Source organism: Idiotropiscis lumnitzeri, chromosome 20 (assembly GCF_059441095.1).
Source record: "Idiotropiscis lumnitzeri isolate Australia: NSW breed Sydney's pygmy pipehorse chromosome 20, RoL_Ilum_1.0, whole genome shotgun sequence".
NCBI classification, from domain to species: domain Eukaryota; kingdom Metazoa; phylum Chordata; class Actinopteri; order Syngnathiformes; family Syngnathidae; genus Idiotropiscis; species Idiotropiscis lumnitzeri.
Window position 1 is genome coordinate 6,168,452 of NC_142410.1, and position 25,796 is coordinate 6,194,247.

The following is a 25,796-nucleotide window of genomic DNA, read 5'->3' on the forward strand; positions in this document are numbered from 1 at the left end:
GAGAGAGAGGGGGGGGAGGGAGAGAGAGGGCTGTTTACATTGAGAAGCGCATCCTTCAGTTACTTGCTCTCAATTATTAGTAATTGCTTATTATTTCTTTTAACTTTGCGTCAAGTGATTTGAAACTAAACGCGTTTGCTCTGTTTTTTTTCTTGTCACGCGCGTCAGCAGAAATGATTTAGTCGCGGGGGTGAACTTAAGCGTCCTCCTCGCGACAGGCGCCACTTCCACCACAAACCTGCAAGTGAACCACAAGGAGCACATTGCAATCTTCGCTTCTTATTTGCTTATTTCTTAACCCCCCCCCCCCAACCCCCTCAACACATGCTCTTAGCGCCGATTGTCACCAGAGCCATGTCCAGGAAGAAGACGTTAAAGGGCAAAGGAGCCCCCAAGAGTCCCAAAGGGTCGCCAAGCGGCGCAGGCAGGACCGGGAAAGGTTTGGCGGCAGGTGCCTCGCCGACTTGCGGACTGGTTTACCCCAGCAGACCGTCCATCAGCAGCAGTGGCGAGTTCTATGATATCGCCTTCAAGGTGAGCCACACCTGAACGCAACTGCATGTAATTGTTGGCCTGTTTATCGTCGCATGTGTGCCCAATTAGTCACAGCCGTGTGGCTTATCGCGACCAAACTTTTTATAGATTCTTTTATTTCTGAGTTGTTTATATTTTCTAAAATATATATATATATATTGGTTCTATTTCTCATGTGCAACCGAAATAGGTAATGAGTTTATTATTTTTGTATTAATTATTAATTCACCAACTCCGTTTTGTAGGCTGAACTTGACTAAGTTTTACCTCATAGAATGTTTACCTTGTTCAAAAGTCTTTCTTAGGCCACCATTGCTTGCACGGTGATGAAAAGTTAGAATGCTATAAAATGGAGTCCAAACCTCCACCAAGGATGAATTATTCATGAATGTAAAAACAATTTAGAGTTCTTGGAACTTTCCGGTCAATGAAGGCTGGGCAACAGACGGGAGGTGTCTCGGCCCACGTGATTTTTTTTTTTTTTTTTGGGGGGGCGGTGGGGTAGAATTTCTAATCATATGATATTGACTCACATGATACATCATCATCATAATGCATTTATTTGTGTGAACCCTCTGTGTTCGTCACAGCTCTGATGTTGGAGGTTCAAATCTTGGCTCTGGCTTTATATTGTGCCCTTCTATTGGTTGGTTGTTTAAAATCAGCTGGGATAAATTCCAGTTTAATTGGTGTACTGAGAACACGATTAATACAAAATTAATGGATGGACGAAGAAAAAATTGCAGGCATCACGATGGAGGTGCAGCTAGTAAATTCCTCTTGGGAACCAGTATTTATTTCACACTCTGTTGCCCCAAAACCGTAATGTCATTATTTGCTTATTACAAATTAAGATCAATAAATTATCTGGAAGTTAGGAATAAGTGAATAGATCGACGCAAGAACCGACATTAGGAACACCTGCACCGATGGACTCGAGGACCAACGACTCGACGGGACCAGCATCCTCTCCCTGTGATGATTTTTTTTTTTTCCCAATGAATCAGACAACCGTGCTTTGGATTTGCTGAGTCTTTGCAGTGGTCTGCAGTCGACTGAGTGTAATTGTAGGCCATCTGGCCTGGCACGACACTTTATTTATTTATTTATTTTTAGTTTACAACTCATTACATTTCGCAGACGGACATCTAATAAGAAAAGTCAAGTTCGGTGTTAAACCGACCCTGCAATCTGACCTCTCCCGTGACATTGAGCACCGAAACACAGTTGCAGATAATTCCAAGATTGTTTCCTTTTGTTTCTTAGGTGATGCTCGTGGGAGATTCAGGTGTTGGGAAGACTTGTTTGCTGGTACGCTTCAAAGATGGAGCCTTTCTAGCTGGCAGCTTCATCTCGACCGTTGGCATTGACTTCAGGGTAAGTTCCTCCGAAACGGAACGGAACTAGTACCTGCGCTACTATATTTCATTTATTAATGTTTAATACACTTGATACAACGTGAGGCTAATAAATGCAAACCTCTCCTCAACTACTTATTATGCAATGGTATAAATTGAAGCTGGGCTTTCTAGTTCAAGTTAAAAGTAGCCTCACTAGTGGATAATTTTTTTCATTTTTTTTTTTTGCCCGAGTGTAGCACAGAACAAAACATCCATTTGGATGTTGACCTTTAACATAATGAAAGATGAGGGTAAATCTATGTGGGAGTTGTTATGTTTTCTATTTATCAACCCCGGGAGGATATACAAGTGCTGCTTGAAAATAAATGAGTGTTTTTGTCTGGATAAAATACACGCTTTGTGTCAAACGTGGAATTGGATTTTTGACATCTCTAAAATCTATTCTTGGGCTCCTTCTTTGTCATTTTTTTTTTAAAATGAGTGTAAATTTACATGATTACATTATCTTCTATGTATACTTGCAGTTGTGAGCGCACAATGGCGAAACTCGGATGCTGTCGTAATCCACGCGTCACTCGTCGTCTGTTTTGAGCACGCACATAAGTCGGTTTTAGATTGAAAATGGCGCATTTCGTGCAACATTGTGTCCACAAACGTAAGACCGAACGCGAACAGGCAACATGTGTGGGCTGTTTTGTCTCCTCGTGGAGTGACCGCAATCTGGCAGTGGATGACGATGACGATGATGATGATGATTGTGGTGGTTTTAATATCAGCCTTTCTGTGGCTTTCATGTTTCCCAGACGTTCTACTGGGAGCTTTAGAATTGATATGCAGTCATGGGGACTGCGTTTTATAGGTTCAGACTTCAAGAGACTGTTAGGATTATTTTTGGAACGGGATGTTTATGCTCGACTGTCCGCTTTATTTTTAGTCGGCGAAGAATTTATTTAGATATTTATTTATTTAAATTCATATGCAAATGATAATCCCTCAAGGGGAAGTTCAACTCACACTTTTTCTTTTTTTTTTTTTTTGTATGTTTTCAGTGTATTGTGTGTGTGTGTGCTAGAATGTTTAAAGTATCTTGCTCAAGGGCATCTCTCCAACAAGCCCCAAAGTTGAAGTTGTTTCCAGTCCACAGCGGTGATTCCTATAAAACAAACACAAATTAATCAGAATACTGTGTTTCGACCCTGTCTGTCTGTCGATTAATTAATTAATCAATCTTGTCAATGGATCTATTAATTATGAGTGAATTAAAACTCATTCACTACCAGCCCAGGTGAAAAGAATCACCTTTCTTTTCGACTTCTATATACGTCAATGGCAGTGAATGAGTTGGTCTATCAAATAATCTATCAATTAACCTGTATTAATTATTCTATCAAATAATTTATGAATTAAACTATTAATTAATCTATCAGATAAATATACATCTATTCATCAATATAGCTATTAAACTATCTATTCATTAATCTATCACTTAATGTATTAATCAATCTATTTTAGCTAATCAATTTAATCTATTAATCTATTTTATCTGTTTATCTCATTAAAACATCGCACCATAGCGACAACCGAATCTATATTGTATCCAATCGACCTAAGGTAAGACTTGTATTCGTCCCACAATCGGGGGATTTTCAGTCATAATCATTTCAGGAGAATCATTTTGTCTGCTCATCTGTTCCCCTCTTGTGGCTGTCAAATAAAAATAAGCCAGGCAAATGTGATAAGGCCAATAAAAAAAAAAAAAAATGATCAAACGCACTCACGCTAATAAGATTCCTTGGGACAAGATGAGCGGTAGAGGAGCTTATTTCTTCCTGTCTTACATAACCTGTCGACTTCCTCTGCTCTCTCTTGATTCTTAATTCTCTCAGTTGGAGGATTTCAACGTGCAGTGTTACAATTTTTTTTTGTGTGGTGTGTGTGTGTGTGTGGGGGGGGGGGGGTAAAAGTAATCAGGCTGATTTTCTCTATTTCTTTTGTAAGGACAAAGCAGTTGTTGCTATGTCGCCGGGCGTCACTTTTGCCGCTTCCTTCACTTCTGCAATGCCATCTTTTGTCGAGCAAGTAACCATGACAACCCAGCAACACAACAACATACAGTTTGTGATATGTGGCTATATTATTCAGCAGATTCTGCGTATATAGCGACAGATGGCTCCAATTTTATTTATTTTTTTTCCCGAAAGCTGCAGGGTCAGAGTTCATGAGTTGAGGAACATCTTCTGGTGACGTCGCAGGCAGTCAGCGAGCCGCGACTAAAATTAGCCCGTGTTGACAACCTCGGGTGGGTTTGTTGCGAATATTCTTGGCAGTTAGTCTTAAAACGCGCTTTGCTTGGCTTTACAACTCTCTCAGTTCGTCGCGCTAAGGATTGGAATGGTTCCAACTCAATCACCGCTGCTGAAGGCTGCCAAGCTGTTGTAGCGAGACGCGGGTTCATATCCTGATCTGTACTCTCAACATGTTTGAGATCAGAAAAATATTTTGCATACACCGCCGTGGATGCTTTAAACATAAATAGAGGAGATGAAGTTTTGGGTTTGGCAGATCAACGTGAAAAATGAATGTTTTTAAGACGCATGGGAAATTTTTCAATAATCGTAAAACTTGAATTTGTATCGTTGCAAATTTTTCGGGGCATGTCAAAAATGCATCGTCAAGACATTTTCAACACTTGTGGGGACCTTTCATGCAACCTTGTGTACTAACGAATGAAACATGAAAACCTGACCTCTCCCCCCCCCCCCCCCATTTCAGGAAAATGTGCCTTTTCTTATCATAAATAAATCCAAACCTCACTGTGAAACTTCCAGCTGCCGTTGCTGAAAAATCGAAATGAACCATTCACGTTGTCCACTTGTTTTGTGTGTGGGCGGCGCCGCCAAAGAAATCAAAAGAATAGCGCTCCAATTTAAAGATAACAGTGCGACAGCGAGGCGTAATCTGGCACGCAGAGATGACGGATGATACTTTGCTGCGAGTGGTGCGAATGCGCGTGCGTTTGTGCGAGCCGCGTGCGTGCATGCGCGCTTGACAATGGGAAGGCTTCAAGATGATTCTCCCACTTTGACACATTTACCTGAGGATTTATTAGTCTGCACCAACACTGTGAGATTACAACACTCTATCAATGAGGAGAATAAAAAAAGTGGCAATTGACAACTGCAATATTAAAGATTCCAAACAGGCTTGAGTTTTAATTTGCCACTTTAATCTACTTCAACTATGCGTCATATTCATTGTAGTGCTGCAGGGCAAAATGGGTTCTAAAATTTGACAGAGGGGCTGGACCAGCAGCACATGGATGGAGTGTTTTGGATGACCTCACTTCATGGGAGAAAGAAAAAAATTTAAATGAAAATGAACAAACGTATTACAACAAAATATCTCTTAGAGTGCGCCTCATAGTGGGGACACTTCAGAATTACAGGGAAAATAAAACAAACAAGGTTTATTTACTGAATTTTTTTCAAGTTTGGCGGGCCGGATTTAAACCTTTAACGGTCCGCATGTGGCCCCCAGGCCGTAGTTTGCTCATGTCTGATCTATGCATATTTTTTTTTTTTTAAATTATGAAGAATATTCTCCTCTGTTCGGCTGGTCCACGTCTTTTCTCTTGGAGAGCTGTAGAACATCCTTCAAGCTCGGAAGCACTTGTTCTGCACTGAAAGCTTCTCTCATTAGACGCGACCCAATGTCAAAATAAGTCTACTCGTTTTGTGACTCGTTGCTTTTTTTATTTTATTTAATTTTTTTTATTAAAATAGCGACGAGAGGGGTTTGAAATGTTGCTTTGAACGACATAAGCTGCAGAAAAAAAAATAATCTTCACGAATGAGTTTGAAGTAATCAATAGATTCTATTATTTTCAGAGAGGTCCAAAAAGGTTGCGCCTTATAACGTTATTTCACTCCAGAATGTACACATTTTTTTTGTCTCCTGAGAATGTTCAGCTATTTGACGTCATAGCCAACCAAATGCAATTTAAACCTTGCGACCTCCTACATCGAGATGTGAAACTCGAGTAGACCACGAGCACTGGTACTAAAAAAAAAAAAAAATAAATCAGATGAGGATGTTACATAGAAGACATGAAAATGAAAGTTGAATATTTCTATTATAGATTTGAAAATCCGAGTACAGTACTGTTGTGATTTACTATTTTCAACTTTGAAAGTAATTGATCCGTTCAAGCCCCCTAATATTCCCCTTTTTTTTTCTACTGCGTCATAAAAAATAATTTTGAAAAGATGTCATTTTCACGCCTAAATGTGCTTATGTGCACGATAATGAACTATTTTTACTAACCTTGGCATCAAAGTCGTTTCCCCCAAGTCTTTATATTGTACACTGAAATCTGTCCAATAAAATTTAACGACAAATTTGACCGCCTTGCATCAGTGGCACTCGTTTCATTAAAATAAATCTTCATCGGTCAACAGCTCAATTTATTATCCAGAGTTATTGGTACTTGGTTTATAGGAAGTCATTTTTTTTTTCTTCCTACGATCTGCTTCATTCTTGGCGCTCTTTGCTCTACATTTTAAAAAACGCAGATGTGAAAATTATATCTTGAAATATTTGGTGTTTACAATCCTGTGTCTAATCTGAGTGTAAAAAGCAGCAATCTCTGCGATTTATTTCAACTTTGAGGTTTTGCCTAGATTTCTAGATGGATGGTATCGCCATACGCGAAGCCACATGGCTACTTTTGAGGGGAATAAATGCGTTGACCTTTTTATGTAGGAGGACAGAGAAGATGAGCTTAAAAGGAAGAGCCCACTCAAATATTTCCCGAAAAGGTGGAGGTTAAAAACTTCAGTTGAGGGATGTGTCTGCATATAAATCAAATGCAGAACAGGAAAGGGAAGCAGTGGTGGAGAAAAGGAGAGCAAGGGTGACAAATCCTGGATTAGTTGGATTAGTCCGAGAAGCACAATGTGAAGTCGTTCGCAGCAAACGGGAAAAGAAGTTGGGGAGGGGGGAATAAAAAACAAACGTGGGATGCCAAACGTGCTATTTAGTCCGAAAGAATCCATAATTTTCTCCTTTAGCTGGCTCGCCGTCCAAGACGGAACGGAACGTGCCGTTGCGTAATGCGCCGATCAACCGGCAAAGTTCAACGTCAGAGGCTTTGTGTTTGAAAGCAATTAATTATCCCAGACACGATAAAAAGCAAATTATCATGACAATGTGTGAAACGTGCAAAGGTTGTGTTAGCATACGGCAGGGCTCGGGTTGAAGATTCTTGGCATTATGCTTGATGCGGTAAAAATGGATGATTCACTGAGCGACTTTGGATTTTCAATTTTTGGATCAGATCTGAAGGAGTCTGCGGCTAATTGAAATCATTGACCCAGCGTGCGAATGTGGGCGACTGGGGTTCGATTGATTTTTCTATTTAGCCTGTGGAGCCAGACGCTTCTGACTTTGACAGCGGGGCTAAGTGGGTCGTGATGTTATAAAGTTTCAGTTGAACCCAAAGCCAATAAGAGGGAATGACTTTTGGCTTTTTTTTTTTTTTTTTGAACTTTTGTTCCCAATAACAATAGAAGACATCTGTCTTTGTCAAAGGATGGTCAACGTTGGATTGCGTTTCCCAAAGAATTGCCATTTTTTTTTTTCTAAATGATGCATTGAGAAAAGGAAAAAAAAATGACAAGTGTCAATTTTAGAATATTAATATTGCTGTGTCGCCTGCTGCCGTTTTTAAGAGTCCGTCCCCAAGAACGCCATCCCATAATCTAAGTAAAGTTCATGCCTTTCACCTTGACTTGATTTCTAACCTAATCGCTTTCTTTATTAGGACTGGGTTAAAAGAAATCGATAGATCGATTTGAATTGATTTTCCATAGCCCCGATATTGATTCATAAACCATATATCAATACTTTTAATAACATCTTTTCCTCCATAAATTTACATGACGATGCGAGATCTTGCCACTACGCGAAAGTTGCGTATTAAAAAAAAAAATTAAAAAATTAATTGGCTTCTATTAATGTAAATATTGCGCTAATATTTTTCCAAAGAGCAAGACGTTTGTACTAATTGCAGCATTGGTTCTTCTGAGAATGCCCAAAGTAAAATTGGTACTGCGTGAAGTCCTCGATTGAATCGAAAATCAATTAAATTAAATCGAATCATATCGAGCCCTTGTGTCGCGAATTGATTTTGGAAATTTGAATCGATACCCCGCCCCCCTGTGCGCTTTTACAACATAGCGTACAGGCTGTACATAAACTGTGCCATTAAAAAAAAAAAAAAAAAAAAGTTTTAATTACAGTCGTGGCTCCCATCCCTGAAAACAACTCCAGCTATTTTCACTTTTTACACTTGACGGATTAAACAAACAAACAAAAAAAAATCCTTCTTCAACACCTACGACAACGATCACAATTTAGCAGTCAGAGACGTCCCCCAGGACTTGATCATAACTGTTGCCTGCAGAGACCCCCCAAGCACAAGTGAGCCAGACATCAAGTTTAAAACCGTTTTTTTTTTTTTTTTTAAAACACGCTGACTCCCGACGCATCAAAAAGCCTTAACGTGCCCCAGAAGAAGTTCCTTAAATCTTCACTACAGGAGGTGGATTTTAAACCAGCAGGAATATTACACTGTGCCGTAAAAGTTCTCCGCTGTGACCCATTCCGAAGTCTTGATACATATTCACCGCTATCGGTGAGCCACATTAGACAGGAATGAGGCTACCTTTTTTTTTTATTTTTTATTTTGTTATTCTCGGTATTGCACAGTCATCACTCCACAAATGCTTCTTTCTAAACACACATTAGCAATGCAAAAACACGCGTTATGTGTCCGGACAAAATCACCATGGGGACATTCGCGCTCAATTGTCTATTCTGAAGTCATGTGGCGATTTTAAAAAGAAAAAAACTCATGCGTATATTTTTCTTATTTTTTTTGTTTTTTATTTTTTTTCCTAATTTGTACTGGCAGATATGAGTATTTCCTTCCAGGCCATTTGTGCTGTGCCTCAGTTTTCAGTCGCAAATTAATTTCTTAACCAAATATGCTTTTCAATCCGTCATCTGTCGCTTTATTTATTTATTTTTTTTGGGGGGGGGGGATAAATGTTTGGATTTTCAATGATTGTATTCTGCATATGTGTGTTGCAGAATAAGGTGATGAGCATTGATGCCGTGAAGGTCAAACTGCAGGTAAGATTAAAAAGCCAATCTCCATTCCGGTCAAATCTGGTTTTTTTCTACTAAGCCGATGCCAAATGCGGACATCTTCTTTGCTCGCGTCGGAATGTTGAAAAATCCTTGCCGGCAACTTAATGAGTCTTTCATCAATCTTTAGCATTCGATTAGCGTCTTCGTGACCCCGAATGAAGACAGAAGAAAGGGATAGCTGACTTTTCAACAACGATCAAACGTGGCAAGAGTCGCCGACAGACTGATGATGTATTAGATGAAGTCTGACGCTTTTTCCACCTCGGCTGCTCAAATTCTCACTCGATTCACCCGTCTCCTTTGTTCAAATGCTTCTGTGCTCATCAGTCAGTTAATTCATTGGAATATTCCGGCTCATATCTCCAGAAGTGTTTCCAAGAATATGACGTGCATTTTATCAATTTCAACGGAGTTTGATCGCTTTCTAAAAAGCGTGAGGCTAATTGTTCTCAATGTGGCTTTGCACTCTAATAATCACGTTTTAAAACTACAGCGATTTTAAATAAAAAAAAAAATAAAAAATTTGAATGTTAATTTTTAAAGCGCTTGACACGGACTTTTTATTTGTAGATTTGGGACACTGCTGGTCAGGAGCGATTCCGAAGTGTGACACATGCATACTACCGCGATGCTCATGGTAAGACTCCTGCCTTTTTAAAAAAAAAATTTGTATTTATTTATTTATTTTTTTTAACTCATTCAAAACCATTGACGGCTAAATACGTCAAAGATCCATTTTTTTACTGGGCTGGTTGTGAATGAGTTAATAATTTTTTTTTTCTCATTCATGCTTGATGCTTGCAGCTTCAGGGGCGTCTCTGTTTTTGTATTTTACACTTCATAATGCGCCACACATCTTCAATGGGCGACAGGTCTGGACTGCAGGCAGGCCACGATGCTGCGTTTTGTTGAAAGAAACAGGGGTGTCCATAAAAAATGTGCATGTGATGTAACGTTTGTGTGTGTGTGTGTGTGTGTGTGTGTGTGTGTGTGCCCATCGTTAAAGCGATCTGTCAGCTCTCCACAGCAATTTGCCAGCAGATGTTTAACAAGGCAACAGGGGAGCCTCGAACTGCTCTTTCCAATCGTCAGTCCGTTACCGACTTTTAAAGCAAAGTTCATTCAGTCTGACAGGCATTGCCGCGCAAGAGTTTGAAATGCGCTTGACACCAACACCGCCGATTCCCCGTGAGATAACTTGAACATTGTTACGCCCTTGAAATGCCAAACGTCTGGAGTGAGAGTCCTTTGCCTTATGTGTGAACCTTAAATGATGCAAGGAAGCAAATCTTGAACTCAAAGTTATTTACCATTCAGCCCCGAATGTTTATTTTTTTTCTACTTTGCACACACAGCTCTGTAATTTGGGGAGTTGGGCACTTTCTTCTGCATTGTGGAAATGTCAAGATTACAGGAGCGTTTGGCATAGGAAATATTCAAAACAATTGGAAGCGCTCGGACGGCGAACACATTATCCCATCGGATTTCAGAGTAGGCCACAGTATCACCACGCTAAATCTGTTTGATTCGTTCAACTCTCAATTTAACACGGGCAGAACAAGCCGTGCAATGAGCTGGCTTGTTGCTGTGAGCCCAGCGCGTTCCGCCCGGCTCATTTCATGCAAAGGATGTTGCCAAGCGCCAGAGGTCCAGCCGTGTCCGCGGCTCAAGTGCATCTTCCCTGTCGCTCAGTGGAGCTGGCATGCTTCCATTTGCACAGCATGAAGTAAAATCGCTGCGGTTGCAAAAAAAAAAAGAAAAAGCGGGGACGCATATCAATGGGCAAGGCAAGTAATTTGGTGGACCAGAAAGGGGGGAAAAAAATATGCCAGAGAAAGACCTGAGTAGTTTTTTTTTTTTTTTTTTTTTTAATCCTAGAAGGAAAACAACCCTTTCTACACAATCACAACCGTGAAGCTGCGTGCAGCCGAAAGGAATAAAATAGGATGAACAAAAAGCAGGCTAAACTCCTCCTAGCAAACCTCCCTTTGTTGATCCCGAATTTGAAAAGAAAACATTGTGCAGCGTAAATTTGCTTTTGATCATATTCCCTGAAGTGAACCGTTGTCATTTGCATATTGTCAAAATACGCATCCTTGTACATTCGTAAATGAACCTGAGGCTCATTGGAACATTGATTACTTCGACTTCAATGTTGTTGAGTGTGAAAAATTGTCATTGTCAGTCGCACTTAATGACTTCAACATAATTACAAAAAAAAAAAATCAATTTAAATGTATGCAAATGAGGCCCACACTCCAATCCATGTGTTTTCAAAACAGTTTTTCCCCGTCTTGTCGAGGCGATCTATTTACTTTCATGGCAATAAGAGGACCCAAGGTCAGCCCCGTGATTATTGATGAAGATCACCATCTCGGCGATGATGGATGACGACTGCCGTTTATGGATCGCAGCCCCTCCCCTTTTGCGTCCATCACTTCTTAGCGACGCCGACACCCGGCAACCGATTGCGCAATGTCATCAACGCACCCGACGTGAACGCGAAGCAAATGATGAGCTAACGTATGCTTATGACTTGCCAAGATCTACTCTACCTTCTCGCCACAGAAGTAACGAACACTCGAATCCTCCAAACGATTCAACTTGCGTGGAAAAGCCACGAAATTCTATTGACCATGTCATTTTAGAAACATTCAACATAATGTCCTCCGAGAGGTGATATAAAAGTGCGCGCCGTTCATTGCTCGAGGGATGAAGTGACTGCAAATGTTAAGTCAAAGCGAAAAAAGGCGAAAGGCAGTTGGCGGAGCAACCCCGTGCACATAATTGCTCAGACAAATTCTTCCAGGCGACGGCTGAGCCAGCACCGAAAATGACTTGCGTTTGTCCATGTAGGTGTGACGCTTCCGTGTTTGGCGGAGCATTCGAATAAAAATCCGTTGAAATGTAATTGCGTTTCTGGCCGTACTAAGATGTGCCTCGTTGTTTTGTCTTCACAGCTCTCCTCCTCCTCTATGATGTCACCAACAAAGCATCATTCGACAACATCCGGGTAAGAAAAGCGTCGCGTTTTGATTCCGCTCGGGTTTGAAGTTGTCATCCATTATTAAGATTACGCACGAATGTTTTTGGCATGCGGTCAATGCCTTGAACGTCTAATTTCCTCTGACCTTCATTTCGATGCAAGATCCGTTATATATTCTGTACACATTTTGTGACCTGATCCTTTTTTTTTAAATATATTTATTTCAACCCGTTTCTGACATGTTTGGTTGATAATCTATTACAAATGGTTCATTTATCCCCCCAAAAAATCTTTTCGTGTAAATTAGAGCTCCTCCAAGCAAAATGGACTCTTCCCTTTGTAGTCTGCAATTTTCCCTCTCCCGCCCCATTTATTGCCACTCGTCCATTTTTGGGTGAATTACTGTCCCTTGAATAAACACAAAATGATGTTGAACATTGTGATCAAAGCTGATAAGCATCTGGGAAAGCCCGGTGCACTTACAGCACACTTGAGTGGCGCACGTGTGACTGATGTCGTCGTAATGGGATGCGAAAGGGTTTTAAACTAAACTACTAAAGTAATCTGGGGTTGCCATGGCAACAACAGAGACATTATTTCCATTGCCGTATGAAGGTATGATGGAGGATTGTGAAAAGGGTTCAATTAGTAGATGGGCCTTACGTAACATCACTTTTTTTTTTTACACATTCTTAATTGTCACAAAAGTGAAAAAAGAAATTCCCCATTGTTTGAGGAACAAAGAAAAAAAAAAAATCTCACTATCTTAGCTGTGACATGTGGTGTGATCTAATTTGCTTAACTTCTGTTGCAAAGTCTCTCAATAAATTTACTTTCTTTTTTTTTTTTTAATCTCATTTCCTTAAGCGTGTTCTCATTTTCCGTCGTAAACGCTGTCACGCAAGTGATTATCGGTGTTCAGATTGAGTCCGAGCCGCGTAAAGATCTCTTCTTCATGTAAATGTTCCTCGTAGGCTCCGGTACATAATTGCATGCTGCAGTCCAGGCTAATGCAGCCCACAATGTGGCTCTAATCTTCCCACTGTGCGAATCCATTAGCAGACGAGCCTCGGGGCGAAGGCCGCTGACCATTTGGAGGGAAATAGAGAATCAGTATTCAGTGATTTTTATAACTCAACAGCTCTCATTCTCATTAGTCAACAAAGTGGGCTGCTTTTATGTGGTGCCCCCCCCCCTCCTGCTTTCTATCTAATCGATCACGTATATTATGTTGAAGGTTTAATAGCCGATTTGTGCCTTGCTAGGTTACATGTTGACAGAAAAACATATATTTGAAAACTGCAACTAAACAATAATAAATCCTTTGCTCTTTTTCTTTTTGGACTGTTAAAGTCCAGAGAGGTAGACTTTTTTTTTTTTTTATTTCACTGAAGAAGAAATAAAGCCATTTATATAATGTCCTGGGCTTCCCCTTTCGAGTTGATTTACGATGACAGCTACTGTACTGTAAATTACAACAGGATGGGCCTTCCAGCAATATTAGAGACAAAGTTATCTGTTGCCACCGTGGCAACTACACTGACATTAATTCCCTGAAGATATCAAGATTTTGTTTCAGGCACATTTCTACATCGTGTTTTCCAACTGTGCAATCTTTTGCTCACCATGCACATTTTCGGACTGTCGTTAAAATAAATCCAATGCCATCCTACGTATGCTCAAGCTGCACAGGGTGCCCATTTTTATTTTTATGAAATGTTAACGCCCCCAATTTCCGATTGCTTATTCACGATATGAGTCTTCAGCGCATCCATTATTGAGCATCTTATCAGCGCCGTGCAGCCGTCTGCGTGTGGCGTTATAGATCACGTTGGTCAAAGGGCGCCGGTTTGCACCGACGCGCACCTTCCTGAGGCAAGCGGTTTATTGGGACCCTTGTCACTCTGCGGAGGCTTTGTCATTCAAAAATGGTGAGCATAAATCAGACTTTAGTTTTTCTTGGCTGACCATAAATTAACAAATGCACATCAATGGCACTGACCCTTTGTGTGTTTATACTCGTACCACAGCCTTGTGATGCTTGAATCGGAATTGCATTTTTTTTCCCCCCACCCCACTTGTTTGCTGTTTATTTATTTATATTATTTTGTCTTCTTCAAACCTTTATCACTGTAAAACAGAAAGGGCTTTCATCAGCCTCTCCCCGGATTTCCACGTCTTTTTGTACCAAACATTCCCATGTGTTGCTCCAGTTCATCATCAGACGTCTGTCTTGTGTGTGTGTGTGTGTGTGGGGGGGGGTGTGGGGGGGGTATGTGTGAGAGAGAGAGAGAGAGAGAGAGAGAGAGAGAGAGAGAGAGAGAGAGAGAGAGAGAGAGAGAGAGAGAGAGAGAGAGAGAGAGAGAGAGAGAGAGAGAGAGAGAGAGAGAGAGAGAGAGAGAGAGAGAGAGAGAGAGAGAGAGAGAGAGAGAGAGAGAGATGCGCGAATTGTTGAAAATCTCCCAGATAATTTGATATGCAAGCACAACTTTTCTCCCCCAAAAATTTGCACATCAGACAAGAAGAACAAGAGGCGGCTATATTTAGAAGTGTCTGCTTGCGGCGTACGCTTGGGGTCTCAGCATTTCTCGGCGTATGCCTGGTAACTGCCATCCCACCATTTCTCTGCCTGCAGCATCGCTTCCAGACTGCACAGCAGTTCCGTACCCAGGAGACCCCCGACTCATCTCAGTGGGCCAAACACAGATTTCCAAACCTGAATCCCTCCAAACTTTTCCAAAGCATAAATTTGCCGGTGCATTTTTATCACATATTCGCATACGTTTGCATTCCTTCAGGTGATATTAGGCGACCTTGGCCAGAAATTATATCCCTTTTGTAGTCAACTTTATTTCAATGGCCAATCATTACAAACAGCAGTCAATGTAAAAACAATGCTTCACAAAATAAGAAACAATCTTGTACAAAATGCATCAGGCTAACGTTTATTAAAAAAAAAAAGTGCCAGAGCTGTCGTGTTGTTGGATGCGCCGATTAGCATGAGCCAACCTTAGCTCCTGAAAATCGCCGCGCACTTTAGCCTGCTGTCCAGGTTGACTGGCACCCTGTGCGAGAAGTGGGCGGAGCCAGCGGTGGCTCATTTCCATCGGCAGAACTTAGATCTTAAAGATTGCAGTCGTAATTGTAAGTGAGCTCCAAAAAACGTTTTGGGATCAGACCGAAGCCTATAAATGGATCGAGTGAAACTTTTCAAAAATGATATGCAAACAAATGCGCAATTGCTTTAACCTTCCAGTGAGCAATGTGTTGTTTGTCCGTTTGTGATTATTCGTCACTTTCTAAGTGCAGCCCATTTATTTTGCCATACAGGCTGCAGTGGTTCTCTCCCTGTTGTGTTTTAACTTTCGGCTTTATCACACTGTAAATAATTTCCTCTTGCTCAATTTTACACGTTTGGTGCTGCCACGAATGCGCAATGAGTTGTGCTGCTTTTCTGGCCAGAGGACTTTTTTCCGGAACAGCTGGTGGCTTTTTCTGCGGCCGAGGACTCGAAACGTCGTCCGGTTTGGCGGGGCGGAGACGCACGTCACGGAGCTCCTCCAGGGTCACCGCAGGGACGGATCTGAGGAAGGCTAAGGAGTCCGAGTGGTGGCGAGGGAATGGTTTGCCTTTGCAGGGCGGGGTCGTTTTATGTTTGGGGTCAAGAGGAGTCGTTGGCGACGTGTTAGATGGGAAAAAATTGGGATCAGGAATGGTGACGGGCAAAGACAAGCGTTTGGTGTGAGACCTCTTTGAAGAGAAGCTGGATTTGGGACGCAACTTCCAACCAAGCGGGTCGTGTCCTGTTATGACGGATGTCTGAACAGGAGCGGAACCGGACGAAGTCGATAGTTGAGTAACGGAGCCTAGCCCGGTAATTGGACTGGAGTAGCGTCTGGGGCAACGAGCTGCGGTATGCGAGACCCCCCGTTGAGGAGGTTGCGGTTCCCTTATGTTTTTCCTGACCATAATGACGGGTGCGCTGTTGCCGTGGCAACAATCGGCCGACCAGCGGCGTCGATGAGAGCGGGAGGTCAGGCCGGAGGTGGAGGTCGTGCTGCTGGATTGTCGTCGGGCTTCCCGTTGGTCGGTTGCGACTGCGCCGAGGCTCTCCTTGCGCACCCCGGCATGATTTTCGCCGACGTGAGCGTAGAGATAACTGGACTTAACCGGACCGTCGGTGCCAGTCTTAGCAGTGGTGATTTTATTCTTCTTTTTTGGAGATCTCAACATCGCCGTTAGCTCCGGTGGTCGCGCTCGACCTTTTTTGAAGGAAAAGGAGAAAGCGATCAGATAAGGGAAGTTTGCAAAGAGGAACTGCAGACACTCTTGAACTGGTTGAGTAATGTTTTCACAACAAATTCTTGCTACAAAACTTGACATGGGAATGAAATGACAAATCTCGCTAAATGCGTTTAAAAAAAAAAAAAAAAAATCATCTTAAAAACCTGACGCTCATCAAATATAATCAAGGACATTAACAAATTCTAAAAGGTAAAAAGCTCCTTTAATATCCCGCGTGTAATGTGAATGGCGTTTATTCCGCCAAGCGAACTGAGCCAAATGAAACTAGACGCTTGTGAAGGAATTACAGCTGGCAGCTGATCCTTGCGACAAAAAAAAAAAAAAAAAAAAAATCACAACGGGCAGACAATAATATTGAAACAACCTGCTGGGATATTCAAGCAAAAAACAGCCATTGTTTATTTCTCCGTCTTTGGAGAAAACTGCAGGAATATTTCCAGCATTTAAAAGCATATTCACAATCATCTTATTTTGTTTCCAAAGTTAAAAAAAAAAAAAAAAATTACCTGCAGTCCTGCGTAGATCTGACCTCAGTCTGCGGGGACCAAATGTTCTCATCACTTTCTTAGTATTTGCGAAGGCTCCCCACCCAGAGACGTCCAAGCCTAACCGCAACTTCCTCATTGTTTCTCGCACACACAAATTCGGAGGCGTTAAAGGGAAGTTGAGCATTTAGAACATGGCGGGCATCCATCTTAATGATGCAACAAGATAGCAGAATTGATTTATGATGATCTTTTTACAATTTTCCCACACATGTTTGCAGTTATATTGAGATGTGATGCGTTTGAGTTGAACTTGGTGATTGTGTTGTGGGCAAGTGCTACGTCGCGTTAGAAAATGAGAAATGACGGATGGTGGGTGAAAGCGAGTTGTATTTAAATCCTTCCAGCTCATGTCTCTAATCCAGTGATTTGATTTACTCGACTGTCTGGCGTCTTCATTTCCAGATGGCTAAAATCAATGAAAAAGAAATCTGGCCTTGTTCTTTTGGATGGTGGAAATATTTTTTTTTTCTGTTATGAACATCACAATCAATTGACATCGACCTTTTATATAAGGTATCATTTCTGGTTAGATGTCGACAGTCAGACATTTTGGTCAGTTGTTATCTCTGCTAGGTTTTTTTTTTCTCCCAAGAGTCAGAGTCACCTGATTTTGAAAATCTGTTGATGCCGACTCCCGATTTTTTTTTTTTTTTTCTTTTTTTTTAACACACTGTCCCACCATGACACTTTTGGATGGCAAGTGGAGCAGCAGTTTAAACCAAGGAAACCATATAAATGCTTTTTTTTTTTTTAATGCTTTTTTTCAGAGTCGCCATTGAACTGTCTCCGCTTCCCACGTTGAAATATTTCCATACTGCAGACATTATCATTGTAGCGTGACACGAGCTTCACGTTGACTTCTGCTGTTTCCGGCTGTGTTGCAATGTTGTATAGCATATTATATATATATATATATAATTTTTTTTCGATTTATTTTTGTTCTTATTTTTTTTCCATTTATTTTTGTTCTTATTTTTTTTCAATTAATTTTGTTCTTATTATATTTCTATTAATTTTTGTTCTTATTTTTTTTTTCATTTATTTTTGTTCTTATTTTTTTTTTTCATTTAAGCAATGGATTATTTTGTTTTGTAGCCCTGAAAAAGGAAAAAAAAAATACTGGTGCCTTTTAATTTTTTTTTTAATTTTATATGCCGTATTTCATACTCAAGGTAACTCAATGTGCTTCACATAATTAAACAGCTAATGTAAAGACATTTACAAAGAAAAGTTAGCCATTTGAAAGCAATAATAATAAAAAAAAATAATAACAATTTGTGTGTATCACTAATTTACCACACTAACTCAGCAATACGACGAAAAAACTTTTTTGGGAGGGGGGGGATTTTTACCGAGTAAATGCAAAGGCGGTCGATTGATTAGATTAGTTGTAAATGTGTAATTACAATGTAACGTAATTTTGCCTCATAAGGGATTTTGCCACGCAGCTGAGCTTCTTCGGTAAACAAGCAAATCCAACAATCTGACATGAAGTGTCTTTTTCTTTTGCAATGCAACCAGTTAAGACCATGCAAATTGGAATGTGGCATTATCAGACGACGTCAGCTGACTGTTGCTGCAAACACGGTCTATAATTGGATCGCTCTCCGACCCCAAAGCTGTTTGATTCTCCTCAAGCAACTAAAAATACACCCGTTTGCATCTCTTTGCCTCGTAGTTGAGAAAAAAAACTTCTTTTGACCTTGACAGCAATCACACGTGGGCACGTCGTCTACTTATGCTCCCTCACGCAGCATGAACCCTCCTTCTCTGTGATGGCTTTGAAGCCAGATCACATCCAATTTTAGAAGCCGTGTTCCTTCTTCCACTTTCTTGTAATCCGCCCACTTGCTTGGCATGTTTTTTTTTTTTTTTTCTCCTCTCCCCGCGACCATCTGAGTAATTGGCAGGTTGACGACAGTCAAGGCCGCTAGGTGAGGCCTCGCCGCGACTATCTGCGCGTAATGAAGGAACGAAACCCTTTTGCGCGAGAGAGAGAACGAAGCTTAGGATAAACCTGCGGATGAAGGCAAGGATTATGTGAACGCGTAATAGCGAGGCAAAGAAATGAAAGTGTTTCATTTGATAAGTTAATAAAGTTGCCTCACATGCTATTTAGTTGATGTTTCGCATATGAAAACTAAAATAAAGTGCAACTAGCAAACGGACGGTCCCGACCGTTATGTGCGGTTTACAAACAGTTGTCACCTCAAATGCGATTTATAATACTTGCAAAATGTACAAATTTATTGTTTTCAATTATCCCAAAGATTAAAAAAAAAAAAAAACATATTCACTGCCAGCCCAGGTAAAATGAATGTACTTTTTGACGTCTATATCCGTCATTGGCAGTGAACGTTAATAGCTCTCTGGTCTTCATGGTACTAAAAATTTAGTTTTCAAATCCCAAAACAATACCACAATCCTTTTTTGAAAAATAATTTAACTGCAAAATAAACGGGCACCGTTTCTGCTAGTGGCTAAGTTCGATATTACAGTAAATGCATATAATGCAACGGTAATAACACCGGTCAGTGGATGCAAAGGTTTTTCTTTTCATCGTTCCACAAAAGCTTTGCTTCCCCTGCGGCATCGGTGGCGGCTTGACACAACCTTGAACCTCTCCAACGCGTTCTCCTCGGGTTTTCATTCAGTCTCGATGCATTTTCTTCCTACTGAAATTTAGCCGGAGCGGCAGATTATGAAAATCTTCGAATAATAATCCATTTACTCGACACTGTTGAATATTTCTTTTGTCCAAAGCTTTTTTTTTTTTTGAATCGTTAACGTATACTGGTGGGGGGGGGTTGATTGGATTTAGATGTAATCACACGTTGTGCGTCTCCTCCGAGAACGCGGAGAGACAGTAATTACCCGAGCAGATTATGCCTATAATCATGTGGGCTAATTGGAAAAAAATGGAAGTAGGACAGCGACTTTGTTGCTGTAAATAACAATGCATCAGTAATTCCATTTGACTAAAAACACACACGCTGCTAATTTAACAAAACCATTTCACGCACAACTGGGAATCGGATGTGTTTCCTTTTCTAATGATAGCAAGACGAGGTACGACGATCCGACGTCTCTGATGACGCTGGAGCAGCCGTGGCCGTTTGTATGTTTGTGTTCCTGCTTTTATGTGTGCGCACGTCACTCTCGTCCATCACCATTTTTTCCACCAAGGCCGGCCATCTCAGAAAACACCCACGTGGAAAATGTTGATGGATGGGATAAAAGCAAAGAGAGGCGGGGCTGGAAGAAGAAAAAGCACCCAAACTTCAAAACAATCAGCCATTTATTTATTTATTTATTTTGTGTGGATCGTCTTTCATCATCATCATCATCATCATCGTCGTCCCTCTTCGGAATTTCACGTCTGATCTTTGTGCAGGCGTGGTTGACGGAGATCCACGAGTACACCCAGCAGGACGTAGTCATCATGCTGCTAGGCAACAAGGTGAGACCTTGCCGTCAACGCTAACGCAAAACGGCTTGATAGATGGAGTCGCAACGGGAGCGAGCGGCGAGGCGGCATCGCTGATTTACGAAAGTACTTCTCGCGCTTTGTGGACCGGATTTACATTTCGGACTGCGCTCGTTCGGTCACCGCTTTGAAAGCTTCTGCTTGGTCCGAACTGACAACTCCATTACTCGATGTATATTTTAATATCAATAAGTCAGCATGACTGCGGAATGGAAAGGAGCTGCTTAGACCCGGCGAGTAGAGAGTTATCACCCGAGACAGCAGTTCTTGGTTCTATAAAGCATCACGGGCCAGCTTTTTATTTTTTTTCTTCTTTACAATTTGTTCTCTGATAAACCCGCCGTACACCATCTGCCCAGTCGAAGGCAAATAAGCAGAAAGTCAAACAACTATATGGGCAACAGTCGTTAGGGGGACACATAAGAGGGCACCGGTTGCTCATGAATGTTCGTCTTGGCGTGAGGAAATAAAAACGAGCACTGGCTTTGAAAAATAGGCTGCTTTCAAGGTTATGTTCTCCTGAAAGTGGACTGGAAAAAAGGCAATAAAAAAGTTCTTTGCGCCTTCATTAGTCTAAACATGGCCTTGTGATTCATGTTGTGTTCGTGGAATATCAGTTAAGCAGCGAAATTTTTAGCCATCTCAGGCGGCGGCCATTTTGTCACTTTCTGTCGACTGAAAGTGACATCACAGTTACTCATGTGGCGACCAATCACGGCTCACCTGTGTTGTGATGCTCAGCTATGATTGGCTGTTATCTGAGCGTTGAGCCACTATGATGTCATTTTGAGTCGACGGAAAGTGACAAAATGGCCGCCGCCTGAGATGGACAAAATCGAGTGGATTTTGCTGTTTAACTCATAATCCACAAACGCAAAATTGTTCACAATGCCATGTTTCGGCTAGTGGGCCTGCGTGGAATTTTTTATTTTTTTTCTAAAAAATAATAAATAAATAAATAAAAAAAAAATTATATATATATATAATTGCTGAGTTGTATTATTAAAAATAAATCAGTTTCCCACCCACATCCTAGCGTTATTTATTTACTCCACCTGAGACGATTATCTTACAAATGAATCGTGACCCCTTTTGAACCAGTAGGCCTCCTTTACTGTTGTTTCCTTCCACGTTGCCACTCGTCAATATTGTCACGGTCGTTGTTTGCCTGCATTTTGGCCGCCTGCACGCGGTTTGTTTCAGATGTTTGGCAAAGATAAACCCGCTGTAAATGCTTTGCAGGCCGACTCTAACCATGACCGGGTGGTGAAACGAGAGGAGGGAGAAAAACTGGCCAAGGTAATTACGTTACTACGCGGGACTCCACACACATGCACATGTCAGAATAATATTGTTTCTGCGCTTAATATGTCCATGCGGATTGCAAAATGCCTCCCGTATGAGTATGTGTGCATATTCATGCCCGTTCATTTTGTGTTGTTATTGTTTGCGCGGATGATTGGGGGGGGGGGCTTGCTGACTTAATTTTCCAGGCCATTTCACTCGGATAGGCTCCGAGAGGTGCACGGGAGTAAATGTCAACATAAGTGGGAGGGCGGGGTGTCGGCAGAAGCGCATCAGCTGTCATGGTGGGGGACACAAAACAAGACTATTTTCACGATAGACGCATCGAATAGAAATGAGAGGAAGAGCGTCAGAAACCAAGTGGCCATGGGCATTCGCTACATATTTTATGTATATTCGTAGGAGCTGTGTTGATGTTATCGGAACCCAAAACATCATCTCCGACTGTACATTTCTGTCTTGCCTCACATTTTGATATTGTTCTCTCATATTTTTTGAAAAAGTATGAAATCTTTTCAGGAGACAAAATTGGATAAATGACATTTTTTGGCGACAATTGAATCAGTGTACCGTCTGTAGAACAGGTGTATAATGGTTGTCCCCTCAAAATAATCGCTACGCGGGCATTAATATATAAACTGCTTGCAGCAAAAGTGAGCACACCCCTAAGTGAAACTGTCCCATTTGTTTTTCGCCTCTCCTGTGTCATGTGATGTGTGTCACGAGGAGTGTCGCATTCGGTGTCATCATTCTCATCCTTGGTTACTTTTAGTTCACCTCACGGCAAATAACTCTCTGAGGACCTGGGAAAGAAAAATGAATAGATGTTCAACATAAAGATGAAAGAAAATTCTCAACAAAATGGAATTCATTTTGGCCAAATCCATAAATTTGGATGATATACTCACTTTTTACCTACCTGTCATCCAACTTTTTATTTTATTTTTTGAATGCAGGAGTTTGGGGTGCCCTTCATGGAAACCAGCGCCAGGTCTGGACTGAATGTGGAACTGGCCTTCACTGCTGTTGCCAAGTGAGTCACTCCTAACACCACATACTAACTCCTCCCATCTTCCGTCTGGCAGCGCGCTTGAAAATGAAACCACAAAAGCTGACCTAAGTCGCGCGGTGGTTCACACCGATTTCTCGAGTTTTGTCCACTTTTATCGTTTCCGATTCTTCCACAGATAAATGTTGACTTACAATAAGTAAAAAGTGTGTTTTTGTTATCTCCCTATCCTTTGCTGGTGCATGACATCTTGTTTTCTGTTTTCTCGGCAGCAATAAATTATACCCGCCTCGGTTCAGCTAGCGATATTCAAATGAGCTTAGCGCGTGCTCCCGTTATCTTATTTGAATTGTGCGCCTGTATGCGCTCGGAACGGTTTCTTCACATCCTTTCATTGGGGATCAGTGGAGTGTCGACTTAATTAAGAGCAACTGACACGAGGTTTAAATCTAAACGGATGTTGACATTCATCATTGTAAGGACGCTGCGAACACTTTTAAGGAGGCTGGAAGTTTGTCATGTGCTTGGGAAATGGCATTTCACTGGTGTTTTTGTAATAGCTCGCACATCCAGAGCATTTCCACACGATTGCCTCTATTGTGATGTGACTTAAAAAAAAAAAATTGCGACATGCATCACGGATGAGACGTAGCTGATTTGGTGCAAAATGCGCAGTATGGAAAGATGAATAGCAGGGTGATCCAGATTCTGTCGAAAAATGATTGGACGGTCTTCTGTCTCTGTCTTTGTTAGAGAGCTGAAGCACAGGACCACGAAGGAGCCCGACGAGCCAACGTTTCAGTTGCAGGAGTACGTCAACAAAGAAATGAGGACTGCCGGCTGCTGCCGCTCATAGATTGCGACGCGTGTTTGTTTGCGAGTGTGTGTGCATGCGTGTGTGGAAAGGTAAGAGACAGATGTACATGCCCATAAAATATTCAAGTCTGTGCACCAGAGAAATGTTTATTTACTTTTCAAAGTTTCATGTTCCACTGCAACTGTGAATGTAAAACGGAGCTGACACACACGTTAGGCCGGCTAGTGTACATACACTCACGTGCATGCACACACACACGCGCACCCCCACACACCGCTTACTTACACAGTTCTTTTGTCTGTGTTAGTCCCCCCCCCATTCACAGCATCATGAATGTGTCCTGTGCTGTGGCGTGCACATTTTCCAATCCAATCTTTTGTGAACTGAAGCTTTGTAGTTTGTAAAAGTCTTGCTGAAATAGAAATGTAAACTAGAGAGTAGAGTTGAATATTCATTATGGTAATCACACAAGAGGAACTGGAAACACTTTGTACAGATGTTTCATTGCACCTCATGTAAGCTGGTTTTGTAATAAGTATTGAATGTGTATTTATTACCAGCATACGTGGATATCGCCTATCCTGCAAATGTGACAAAATGACACTACATTATTTATATGCCGTTTAAATGTGATATTTGAGACTTAACACATGTAAAATCAAATTCTCATCTGTTTATTGTAAACTTGTAAAACACGTGACTGAATCTAAATGGTATTTGCATTAAAGAAAGAACAATAACGAGGACGTGACCTGATGTACTTGTTTATTCTCGGGTGGATTCCTGACGAGAACCGACACTGCCATCTTCTGGCCATATCTTGTCATTACATCATTACGCAAACGTCCTGGCTACTTCTTAGAATTGAATAGAAAGCTTTTCTATTAAACCTCTCATTTATGAATTCTTGAAGGAGGCTAAGAAGCCTCCGTGTATAGTCATTTCTTCTCTTTTATCAGCATTTTTAGGAAATGCAAAGTTGCATCAATATAAGACCAGGTCCATGCAGACGCCAACTACAGGGAAAATATTCGAACGAGAAAGGTGAGTAACATAGTACTTTTAATAAGCGGGGTGAAGAAAGAGTTGTACTTAAGCGCTTTCAATTTTATGGTAAGAAATGTAGTTTTACTTGACAGGAATATTGGTGAGTGTTGGGGCCATCGCATTATTTGATCCTAAAGTTTAAAATTCCTGGTTTAATTGAATGCGTCATAGTAACACAATTTAAGATTTCCCGAAGGCACGCCTGAAGGTTGACTAACTGATCAGTTTCCTCAGGTTTCAACTGGCCATCTGCTTTTAACGGCACAGGGTCCAAGCACTGATCCTTGGGTGACACCATGTCTTAACCTTTAAACATAAATCTTCATTATGGATCGTTATACAAAGTAGGACTGAAACCACGTGAAGGCAGCATGTTTAATACCAATAAAACATTTTAATCTACGTTCAGGGATGTTATGGTCAACTGTGTAAAGCTGCATGAGCATATAACAAAGGTCATTAGGCAGCAACTCGCTCCACCATCGTGTCTTAAGTAAAGGAGTAAGGATTTGGTCTAACAAACACGTTGAGTCCTTTTTTCCCCCATTTTCTAAATGAAAGCTTAACTCACCGACTATAATTATTTTATCAACACTAATTGCCAACCTTGATTAAACAAAAAATTAAAAAGCCTGGCAGCCCACATTATTTAACTAAATTACTGTGTAATTCATATTACTGCGCTGCATCACATTTTATTATATCATTCTGACTCCCGAATATGCTGCTAATTTTCTACTTAAGAGGCATAGCAACGCAACAGCTTGTAATACCTCAAATCGCCACACTGGGGCTCCCTTGCACCGTCCAGCCAACCATTTTTTGATTATTGTCCTCATTCGCAGATCACTTTAGGCAGCTTCATTCAACTTCATCAGTAGGCTATATATATATATATATATATATATATATATATATATATATATATATATATATATATAACTACTACTCCAATTATAACTACTCCAATTGAAGTGCTTGATATTAATTAATTTATTGCTTGTGTTTATTTAATTATTATTACCCCCTCTAGTTATTTATTCATTTACATAATTCAACACCGTCTTGACCCTGTATGATCCGATATTTAATTGCCTTTTCTATTTCTGTTCACATCATGATTCTTAAAGGAATATACAGTACGTAAGCCTCTGCATGATAAACAGCAGGCGAAGCGATGGAAGA

General features: G+C 41.0%; 3 protein-coding genes across 4 annotated transcripts in view; 2 read left to right on the forward strand and 1 right to left on the reverse strand.

Annotated features, from left to right (window-relative positions):
- Positions 1–23,835, forward strand: rab26 (RAB26, member RAS oncogene family). The gene is made up of 9 exons (XM_088283867.1): positions 1–534; positions 1,801–1,911; positions 9,048–9,089; positions 9,678–9,744; positions 12,068–12,120; positions 20,341–20,406; positions 21,676–21,732; positions 22,695–22,771; positions 23,501–23,835. The coding sequence occupies exons 1-9, from the start codon at positions 325–327 to the stop codon at positions 23,601–23,603; spliced, it is 786 nt and encodes a 261-aa protein (XP_088139993.1). The 5' UTR covers positions 1–324; the 3' UTR covers positions 23,604–23,835.
- LOC148317309 (galactose-specific lectin nattectin-like) overlaps positions 13,309–25,796 on the forward strand; it is an 18,904-nt gene continuing 6,416 nt past the window's right edge. Inside the window, exon 1 of one of the 2 annotated variants that reach the window (XM_088283870.1) lies at positions 13,309–14,024. Coding sequence is in view for 1 of the 2 variants with exons in the window: in XM_088283869.1 (XP_088139995.1) it covers positions 24,536–24,608 (73 nt within the window). In the remaining variant the exon portion in view is untranslated. Of the gene's footprint in view, positions 14,025–23,843; positions 24,609–25,796 lie in introns of those variants that run through there. The other variant, XM_088283869.1, reaches the window with a different exon arrangement.
- Positions 14,934–16,947, reverse strand: LOC148317310 (uncharacterized). The gene is made up of 2 exons (XM_088283866.1): positions 16,905–16,947; positions 14,934–16,355 (listed from the first exon to the last, which is right to left on the reverse strand). Exon 2 carries the CDS (start codon positions 16,324–16,326, stop codon positions 15,379–15,381), a length of 948 nt encoding a protein of 315 aa, XP_088139992.1. The 5' UTR covers positions 16,327–16,355; positions 16,905–16,947; the 3' UTR covers positions 14,934–15,378.